Source organism: Pelophylax lessonae (genome assembly GCF_965119305.1).
Source record: "Pelophylax lessonae genome assembly, contig: HAP1_SCAFFOLD_881, whole genome shotgun sequence".
In the NCBI taxonomy this organism is placed as follows: Eukaryota; Metazoa; Chordata; class Amphibia; order Anura; family Ranidae; genus Pelophylax; species Pelophylax lessonae.
Window position 1 is genome coordinate 26,527 of NW_028119475.1, and position 11,926 is coordinate 38,452.

At 37.7% G+C, this 11,926-nt stretch overlaps 1 protein-coding gene across 1 annotated transcript; it reads left to right on the forward strand.

Annotated features, from left to right (window-relative positions):
* Window positions 1-290: 290 nt before the first annotated feature.
* Window positions 291-6,369, forward strand: LOC309544084 (aquaporin-4-like; the record flags this gene model as incomplete). Its single annotated transcript, XM_082276468.1, has 3 exons — window positions 291-701; window positions 2,443-2,607; window positions 6,289-6,369. Coding segments are annotated over exons 1-3 (627 nt in total), but the record flags the coding sequence as incomplete, so codon positions are not given.
* Window positions 6,370-11,926: the final 5,557 nt, after the last annotated feature.

Sequence of the window (11,926 nt, forward strand, 5' to 3'; positions counted from 1 at the left end):
CTCCAAAAGACTGCAATGGCATGATGGTCTCACAACAATGGAACCAATCCGCTTCGGACACAGATGTCACACTGGTCTCCACCACTGGAAAAGGCATTGTAGCAGATCACCCGACTTAAAATAAGATAAAAAAGAAAACTGCTTTGTGGGGCTTGTGTAATGGTGGGAGCAAGGAGGAGGCATGGTGGCATGTTTTATTTTTCCCAAAGATGGGCTTTAAATGTAAGTGTTTGTGTGTTATGTTGTATTATTGATAAATACCTATTTTCTTATTTACTTCCTTTAGCAAGTGCGGACGTTTTTGCACGTGCAATCCAATCATGGTGGCCTGTAAAGGAGTGTGGACCCAGCCCTTTTGGAAGGCAGTCACTGGTGAATTTCTGGCTATGCTCATATTTGTTCTTCTAAGCCTTGGTTCAACCATTAATTGGAGTGAAAAAGAAAACCCTCAACCTGCAGATCTGGTCCTTATTGCACTTTGCTTTGGACTAAGTATTGCAACCTTAGTGCAATGTTTTGGACACATAAGCGGAGGCCACATTAACCCCGCAGTTACTATTGCAATGGTTTGTATGAGGAAGATCAGCCTTGCGAAGTCAGCCTTTTATATCGTTGCACAGTGTCTGGGTGCCATTGCAGGAGCTGGAATCCTCTATGTAGTCACTCCATCTGATGTTGCTGGAGGATTTGGTATAACTCAGGTAATCATCAATTCTACTCTAGAATTTAATTTAACAGAGAATCCTTTTTTTTTTGTTTAATATTTTGTGATGCACGCAAGCATCTAATTCTTCACAGCAATTTTTTTCAAAGCACTTGTAGAACTGCATCACGCCTCAAACCCCAACTATTCAAAACCAATCATTTACTTTTAAGCAGCACTAATTATTTAACTCAGTTGCAGCCCTTCCTAATAATCTGATAACCAATCAGTGATGTGCCACCTAGAGATAGACCACTGGTACAGCAAATATTTTTGAAAGCATGTTATTATCTGTAACTGAAGGAAAAGTCCACTTTGCCAACTAAATGATGTTTGAATACGGCCAAAAACTGAAATGCTGTTTCCTTGCTGTATGGCAAACGAGAACTCCTACAGAAATTATATATTGGTTTTGTGTTTGGCTCACTGCTTTTCCCAGAAGCCTGTACACAGCTAGAAGTCAAATTAGGCGTGTAACAAGACCACGACAACACACTGTGTTTGTGGGCTTCCATCAGAATACCGCTTCCTCCAGTCTGAACATAGATATCAGATATTCTAGCCGCCCCCATACAAAACTAGCCGAGAAAAGCTTGTATAGATCTGGAACCTTTATTGAACAGACTCACACACAATATATACCACACGGGAGGACATCCCCTCCTGATCAGATTACCCCACCAGGCCAGGTGCCTGATTACAAAATGCTATGCAGATAAAATTGTTTACAGAAATATAATTTACCTGAACTAATTACCTAGCCATCTGGACAGAAACAATAGGTGAATGAGAATCCACATCTAGGCAATGTTATAATTAACATGTTAATTAACTCAGCACTGCAACAAGGCTAAAACAAAATATATTACACATTATCCTACGTATAAACACAGAACTCCTTATTAAACAGGCAATAGCAGGAGACCACCTGTAACAGACTGTCAGTCTCTTACATTGAAGAACATGGAACAGAGGTCAATGTGATTAGCTTATTCAATGAACATGTTCAGAATCAAACAGGCCAGGAATAGTATCTATATATTTCTTGAGATATATAATTGATAAATATTACTGTCCCATTTGAATTAATCCAAACCATATTCTCAGTGTCCATTAAGTAGCTGTCCATAATTTTCTTGGTCACCCTGTGTCCCTTATAGACACAGGGTGGTTTACACATAAGAGGGGCCTAGGGAGCTGAGAGGGGGCTTTCTCAACCTCTCTAAGATAAGCTGGATTCTACGGGCCCCTCAACCAAAGTGACTCTGGTCACAAGTGCCAACTCGTGCAACAGGATTTTAACAGTTAAAGAACTGCAGATGGGGCTCCCTTTGTGATTACAATAGTGGAATTGCTCAGGTTCTCATAATGAAGGACACCCTTTCCACTCTCTCACTTTGAGAGTTTTAAGACAGGAAATAGTAAGAAGTGTGCAATAGTGTTTCACTTTAAGCTTAGATCAGATGTAGGCAAAACGAGGGCTAATGCTTCAAACTAGAAGGAGGTAGATTGTCTATTATCCAAAATGGACTCTCACAATTCATTTTTGAGGTCTCCATTTACTACGGTCATATTTATACACTGTCAATATTTATTATGTGGAGCTCCGTTGACACTCTTTGGAGGACCAGATTAAGGACAGAATCATGCTTGTTGTTTGAGTTTGAGAACATTTATATAAAAAGAAAAACATTATATTTTACTTGCTCTCGTAATTTTTTTATTTAATACATTCATAGGTGAATGAAAAGCTTTCTCCTGGTCATGGGCTCCTGGTTGAATTGATAATTACTTTCCAGTTGCTTTTTACCATTTGTGCAAGTTGTGATTCAAAGCGCAATGATATCAGTGGATCAGTAGCACTAGCAATTGGATTTTCTGTGGCAATAGGTCATCTGTTTGCTGTAAGTATAACAACCACTGTAGATATATCATGAGAACTTGTTATTTAATGAGTTGACACTATTGTGGGTTAAACATTATAAGGAATATGTTTTAGGGTCCATTCACACCTAATCCATGTGAAAACAGGTGTTACCACAGCACATGGCCATGTGTTATGCAAGTGTTAAGGCATTGCAGTGCCATTCAGATGGCACCATAATGCACTAAAGTACTTGTATAGCTGTGTACCATAACACAAGATAACAAATTAGCAAGTGCTGTGATGCGCTACATCGGAAAAAATGGTATGTATCCAATTTCTGGTCCATTGTGGTGTGTTGACAGACCAATCAAATATATAGGCTACCTTAATGCAATGCACAACAATGTGCAACATAATGGGCAATAATGCACTGCAGAAGAACAGAGAGATGTCACTGAGCTCTTAGGCTTTAAATGTAGTACAAGTGTATATATTAGAATGTCCTCTCTTGTGCATTCATAAAGTTCTCTCCAAGTGTCGGTCTAGGGAAAAAAATACACATTTTATATTCCCAGTACTAATAATTCCGGTGTGCAAAGTCATTATATCATTTGTCGCTGAAAAAAATAAACCCCTCTTCCAATAATCTTTTATCAATACATCCACACAAATTTTTCACATGCTCACCAGAATTTTAGACCCCTATTATTAGGTCAAATCAAGCATGTGTAGTAGTGTAAATAGCCCCCCGGTGTCACTCATTCTTCCACCATTCCACTCCCTGTAATTCCAATTTACCACATAGTCGTACAAAAACAAATACAAACATCATAGTGCAGTAATATCAAAACTAGATAACTTCCCAAAGAACTCCTTGGAGTTGTGCTCACATAAAAATAAAGTGTCAAACATCACATTGTGCTCCTATTCCTCTTCTCCAACACCAGGTGTCACCAACATGTACTACAATCTCACCAGAAATCGGTGACCCCACTGGTATCTCCTCAGAACGGCCAGTTGACCTCACAAGAAAGGAAATTAGACTTAGTGTAATTTTTTTTATAAAATATATAGGGCTATATATATAAAGGTGTTTACCACACACATTTATTACTATCAAAGATTGCGGCACCGTAACTTCTGGTCCCGATTATGTATTTCCAGCTCTGGCTTGATGACGTCACTTCCTCAACGTATTTGGTTGATTGAACCTTCCCAATAGGGCTTCTTTAGGAGGGAAATGGTGGAAGAGTGACACCTGATGGTTATTTACACTACTACACATGCTTGTTTTGACCCAATAGTGTATAAGGGTCTATATTTCTGGTGAGCATTTGAGAAATTTGCGTGGAAGTCTCACATAGAAGATTATTGAAGGAGGAATATTTGCTCATGTCCAACTGAAATATTGACTTTGCACACTAGAATTCTTAGCTCTGGGAATATAAAATGTGGATTTGAGACCATTTTTTGGGGAAAAGGGGATTCCATAGAAACATAGAAACATAGAATTTGTCGGCAGATAAGAACCATTTGGCCCATCTAGTCTGCCCAATATATCTGAATCCTATGAATAGTCCCTGGCCCTATCTTATATGAAGGATAGCCTTATGCCTATCCCATGCATGCTTAAACTCCTTCACTGTATTTGCAGCTACCACTTCTGCAGGAAGGTTATTCCATGCATCCACTACTCTCTCAGTAAAGTAATACTTCCTCATATTACTTTTAAACATTTGCCCCTCTAATTTAAAACTGTGTCCTCTTGTGGTAGTTTTTCTTCTTTTAAATATGCTCTCCTCCTTTACCGAGTTGATTCCCTTTATGTATTTAAAAGTTTCTATCATATCCCCTCTGTCTCTTCTTTCTTCCAAGCTATACATGTTAACCTTCCTAGCGGTATTCCCGAGTGTGACTCGGGGTAAGATTTTAGTGCCAAAAGCGGTAACCCCGAGTCACACTCGGGGTAGCGCTAAGAAGATCGCTGGATGCTGGAGGAGGTTTTGCTTACCTTTTCTCCGGGATCCAGCGATGAATGCGAGCGGTGTGCGGCGGCGGAGCTCTCTCCCGATCGTCTGCGAGCCCCGGCTTCCGTCTCCGGCGACGTGACGTCCGCCGGGGGGTGGAACCGGCGGCAAATTCGAATGTAAAATGCACCAAACACACTGATACCATTCAAAATAAAATAAAATCACATTACATTGCCCCCCAGTGCCCTTTCCTGCAGTTTTACTGTACTTTTTATGTAAATATATGTATATATATATATATATATATACATATATATACAGTATATATATATATATACGTATATATATACACATATATATATATATATATATATATATATATATATATATATACACACACACACACACACATATTATATATATATATATATATATACATATATATGTATATATATGTGTATATATATATATATATATATATATATATATATATATATATATATATACACGTATATATATATATATATATATATATACACGTAATTCTTGTGAATGAGCAGCCCAAACCAACTGTATACATTATATATATATATATATATATATATATGTATATATATATATATATATATGTATATATATATATATATATATATATATATATATATATATATATATATATATATATATATATATATATATATATATATATATATATATATATATATATATATATAAAATATATATATATATATATATGTATACATACATATATATATATATATAATATGTATAATAAATGTATACAGTTGGTTTGGGCTGCTCATTCACAAGAATTACATGCTTTCAGCACCTAAAATAATGGTACCGCTTTCAGCACCTAAAATCCAAAAGAATCATACCGCCAGGGAGGTTAAGGTCCTTTAACCTTTCCTGGTAAGTTTTTTCCTGCAATCCATGTACTAGTTTAGTAGCTCTTCTCTGAACTCTCTCTAGAGTATCTATATCCTTCTGGAGATATGGCCTCCAGTACTGCGCATAATACTCCAAGTGAGGTCTCACCAGTGCTCTGTACAGTGGCATAAGCACTTCTCTGCTCCAGCTACTAAGAGGAGATTTAGAGAATATCCCAAACGCTGTTTTGCATATATTTGTATTGGAAATAAAAAGAAGCCCTGGATTTTCACACCATCTCACATTTATGATCAAGCTATTCCCAGTGCAGCAATCATGTTTCCAAACTGGATCTACTTCTACTATATGTGTAATATAAATGTAGTTGCCTACCTTCACCTCACCTTCTCTATGCTTTATAAAGGGAAAGATGGCATACCACAATAGAGGAACGCTGGGCATCTGTAGATAGACTGGAGGAGAGTTTTGTTTCAATTGTTAATTAATGATTAGTTGATTTTAAGCTAAATAGCTCATGTTTGGAAGTGGTTTGTGTGAGTTATGGCAAAAGAAAGGGTTGCTTTAATAATAAATGTGTAGAAACCAATAGGGATGATCATGATAATATTAATAGTGAATAAGGTTTGATGATATGAATTTATGATGATGATGATGTAATGTCAGTGCTGATGACAATCAGGTACATTGGAGTAGTACTGTCTCGAGCTAATCACCTGTTATGGTATGGTAATGGTATGGACAAGAATGTCAAAAGGTTATTAACATAGAACAAAGCTGATACATTTAAATCTCCCCATTTAGCTACTTCCTTTGTTTTATGTCTAATCCTTTAATAGATCAACTACACAGGAGCCAGCATGAATCCAGCTAGATCATTTGGTCCAGCTGTCATTATGAACAAATGGGAAAACCACTGGGTAAGACAAACTAAATACACTATTTACACTAAAATTGTTAAAAGTCTAATAAAATATATATGTATAAAGTTATATATTGCTATTAGAAATCCTTAGAGCCGGCTCACACTACCACTACCAGAAAGTCGCCCCGTGACTTGAAGAGACTTGTTTAGAGACTTGGAAGAGACTTGGAAGAGACTTGTGCACTACTTTGAAGAGACAGGCGACTTTGTCTGTGGGGAATGCCTGGCTAATCTCTTTCTTCTTCCTGGAAAGTCTGATAACAAGTCGTGTCAATTAAGATAAGGAGGTGACTCCCATTGAAGTATATGGGACAGTCGGATCACATGTCGCCTCAAAGTAGTACAGGACCCTTATTTGCGGGGATTGTATAGCACTTGTTTTTTTTTTTTTTTTTTAACATTAATGTGTCTATTTGAAAAAAAAACAGTGAATATGGCTTTCTGGTGGCAAATCAACCATTGTCATTTAAACACATGCACCTAGAAGATTCTCCTACCAAGAATGTTTGCTGAATGGCAGATTTACCACTTTAAATTTGTCTTTACATCTTAAAGCTCATCTCTAGGCAAAAATGAACACCCCCCCCCCCCCCCACACACACACACACACACATTCAGACCTTTTTATTTTTGTAAACCTGCCTTCTAAAACACCGTTTAAGAGTGAGGGGGCTAGTAATCCAGTCCTCTTTTTTGCTGACTTTAGTGCTGAGATATCTGTTCTTTATCATGAGAGGACCCCGCTGCTAAACAGGCAATAGAAAGTGCCCACGTCACACAGCTATGATGGGGACACCCAAAGAAGGACCCTATCTTATCTACATAGAAGAAGAGAGAAGATTCAGGAATATCACATGACAGCTGATATAGATGAGATTAAAAAAAGGGAATTTAGGTAGTTTTTCTTTAAATATCATTCTTTTATGTGGAGCTCCGTTGCAGCCCCTGATTGTTCTGATAAAATAAAAAGTTTATATTTACATCTGTGTTAAGCATTACAATTTCATCTAACTAGCTTGTTCCAGTCGATAAGTGAACATTTAATATAAGAGAAAGATATTTTTGTGGCATATGACCACTTCTATACCTGTTTGTGGTCACCCCACAGAGGTGCACCATGGATGGATCTTTATCAGGTTTAACCATGTCAGGCAATAGTGGTAGTTAATGGTAAGGATATTTTTTATTGTCATTCAATGTTATACATGAAAGGAATGAAATAAGATACGTAGGTCCTAGTGAAATGTGTAATGCAATCAAGACAAATACACAAAATAAATATGTAGATATAAATAAAAAAAAATCATTTTGCAATTATTAATACTTTCCGACTGCCCACAGTACTTTCACTGTGGGCAGGTGACACAGGCAGGCAAGATGACGTATATGTATGTCATTCAGCCTGCTCCAGGTTTGGGACACGCAGGCACCTGTGGCCCGGTGATCATGTGATTGCTATGCGATCGCATAATCACAATGTCACCAAAGCTGTTAATGAATTTATTCATAACAGCCGTGTTTCCTATGCTGTGATTGGCCCACAGCAATCACACCTGGGCCGACCACAGCACCCAGTACAATGTGATTAGCTGTAGCCAATTACAGATCACTAGTAATCACAGCTGTTATGAATGTAACCCATTCATGACAGTACAAAACATTGCCATGATCAACATTGTAACAGCAATCAAAATGTAAACAGAAAATAATAATAAAATCCATGATCACCCTCCCAAGTAGTAAACTATGGTGATTTGATGTGTCTGGTACTAGAGGATCAATGGGCAGTACATCCCAAATAATTTGAAAATCAATTGGTCAATAAAAACTGGATTTTTTTTTGGTGCCAGAAACGACTACTTCACAATTTTGTTTGGATTAGATAAAACGTCATTTTTATTACATATACAAAAATTTAAATAAACAAAATATTAAACTCACCACAAAGAACAATGCGGCTTGTACAGAGATGCAGTAAATTACGCTCTACGTGTTTCACCATAAAGGCTTCTTCAGGAGTCTTATGAGTGCTGCATAACAATGGCACTATAAATAGAAAAACATGCAGTACATAAGTAACATGGACATGTAAATGTGCATTATAATTAACACAGTAGGTCAACCATCAGTGATCACAAAGATATGAGTCATGCTGGGGAAAGGGACCTACTGGAATGCTCAAAGAGATGAAAATGCTAATTCAATCGTGCTTAAGGTTTCCAATGGATGGGACCACACAGGAAGTATTTGTGACCATAGGAGGGACAAACAACAATTGCCTAAAATATATGAATATATGCTGTACTTACATGTTTGTATATTCACACTGATAATCCCAATATAGGGAAACCAAAACCCTTCAGAATGCCTTTAGCAGACTTTACATATTGTTAGTTGCAATTGTAGTTCCTTAAGAACAGGGTATCCCCAACCAGGATGAATCCCAAGGAGAGCTTTAAGAACCAGTAGGACCCAGTGGGAGGAGGGGAAAGAACCAGGAGGTCAGGAGAGAAAGATATCTATCTTTATCTATAATAAACAACATAAAAGAAACCATATAAATAACCCCATTTCTACTTTTTATGATACCGCTTTTGCCCTGATGTAATCCCTCTTACCCAGATCTAGTTCGAACTCCCCATGGGGCCATCCAGAGATAGGACCACTGTCTAATCACTAAAAAGGAAACAACAAGGAAAAAGGGCAAAAAGCCTCAATGTAGTCATTGTCAAATCGCAGGGAAATATAGCAGAAGGCATTCTATTTACCTACCAGCTAGAGGTCAAACAGTGTCCCCAAATGGTTTATTAGCATGGATCCTTATCCTACTTCGCTACATATGCGATCATTCACTGGTGTGACTTGGGACAGAGTCCCCTGGTTACTGCCGCCGTGATGGGCAATGGTGACTAGACGCCACTTTATTTCCCCCTCCCATCCCGCCGGCATCTGCCAATAACGGCAGGAAGTGGACGGCATAAATCGCACCAGTGCGCATGTGCCAGCCCAACCCGGCGGAAGTGACATCACGCACAAGTCCCCGTCAGTAAGCCCATAGCCGCTACGGCCACATGAAGCAGCTTGCAAGCAGGATAGAGGTGCAAGGCGGGGAACATCCATAGAGGGAGTTGAGGTCTTGAGTTGGTCATGGCAGAGGCATCACAATCCCCATGAGATCTGGATGGCATCTAGGACAGTTTGCCCCACACCGCCATGTCTGAAGGGCACTGCTTCCAAGCAGATGCTGGCTATGTTACTATGGTGACACTGAACTACTCTGAAAGTATGTTAAAAAAAAAAGTACAATTTCCTTTTCACTAAAGGAAATAAATAAATAAATGCTCAAGTTAAATGATTGGTGGTCCAGGCATGCGGTATTTAAGGAATGTAATATAATAGCCAATTTGGAGTATTCTCTACCTTTTTTGGATCAGTCTCTCAACAGTAATGCATAGAAACCTAAATATGGAAAAACACAGAAACATTGGGGTTGCTCCAGCGCAGTCATTCTCAACCTTTTCAACACAGAGGAACCCTTGAAATAAATTTATGGTCTCGGGGAACCCCTACTAAAAATGTAAAATCTAATACTCATGACACATTAGGGTAACAGTGGGAAGAATGCTCTCTATTCTTGTCATCATTGGGAAGAATTACCCCCTTACAGATAGCTAAAAGAAACAATGGTGTCATTGGGAACTTATCTGAGAGGCAGAAATCTCCCAGTTTCAAGGAACCCCTAGCAACCTCAGGAGGAACCCTGGTAAAAAAAAACCCTGCTCTAGCGATTTGGAAATGAGATAAAAACTTCACTTTACAAAGAATACCCAACAACGTGCAAGGAAAATAAAAAAAATGTTTTTGATTGCACATGAATGGGTGATGAAAGTCAGCAGAGCTCCCCCTCATTTACTAAGCTCTGGAGCAATTGCACTTGCAAAGTGCACAGTCTATTTGCCTTTAGTAAATCAACCCCATTGCATGTAGTAAAATATATCTACTTTCTCCCATCATTTCACTAGATTTTCAGAGACTTTTATGTGTATATACAAGCATATATATCAATTGCTGCATAAACCTAACAATCACTCCAAACATAATAGAATGTACGTGCATATTACAATGGTCAAATCCCTTGCTAAAATATATGTCATATGTATTGGGGATACTTTTTCACAATTATTTTGGTGCAAATATTAATAATATATAATAAGACAGAATCGGATTAGGAATAGACAAGTATTCTTACAAAGGTGTGGAACTTGAGCTGTTAGGAGAGGGTTGTCATCAATTTAAAGGTTTGGCAGATGGATATCAGAGTGACACTTTCAAAAAAATCAAAGAAAGATGAAAAACCAGACCTGTCCAAAGATATAGCAATTCATTTGCCAAATATCACAGCAAAAAATACTTTAAAGTGTAACTGAAGACAAAACTTACTTTTTAGAGTAATGAAAGGTTAGAACCCCTGGCAGTTTTTTTTTTTTGTTTTTGTTTTTTTGCCATCTATATCCCATTGGGGAGATTTCCCCACTATTAATGTTCTGATGTCAACTCAAAATGTAGGAATTTCTTTTCCTTTCACTTTTAGTGATATGGAAAAACAGTAACAATAGAGAGAGTGAATCACCCTAATGGGGACACAGATGGCAATAAAAACTGACAGGGGTTCTAATCCTTCTCCAAAGAATCCCCCCTACTGGATACATGTTCAATCTTTTTTCGTTTATATCACAAAAACCATTAAAAAAAAACTGTGGCAATCAAATGCCATCAAAAGAAAGCTCTATTTGTGTGGAAAAAAATGTGTGTTGCATGACCGTGCAATTGCCAGGTAAAGTAGCACAGTGATGAATAGCAAAAAAATGCCTGGTCATGTGGGGGATAAAACCCTTCTTAGCTGAGGTGGCTAACAATAGAAAAGTGCAATATTATCAATCTCAATAATTTAGGGTGATGCATAATTATTTAATTTTACAGCATCAGGAAAAAAAAGCTGTTCCTGAGCCTGGTGGTTCTGGCCCTGATGCTAAATAACATCAAACCTAAAGCAAGAGGGACAAACAGTCTATGTGTAGAATAGAAAGACTCCCTCATAATATTAAGGGACATCTTCCTACACATGCTGTAGTAACTATTTACCATTTACAATTAGTAATTACATACACAGATACCTACTGTTACTGCACAACCTCAGTTGCTAACCTAAGTATAAGTAATTTCTCCCAATAAGCACAATAGTTAAAATCATAATAGGTCAAAAAACCCCATGTGTCCCAGTGCAATACAATGCATAACTTATTATTATGATGGTACCTGTACAATGTTATATATTGACATCAAATATTATGAGGTTGCTAACTGTTTAGCTTCATTCCTCCTTCTCTAGAATGACAGGGATAGAGCAGCAATGCCCGGGGACCAAGATGTGTAACCCATGGGTCATGGCTTCATTTGAAGCTGTGTACCTCTTTCTCCTCAATATCTTTATCTTTTTAGTCTTATGGCTGGATGACATTACTCCTGCCTGGAGCAACATTGTCATCTTTTTT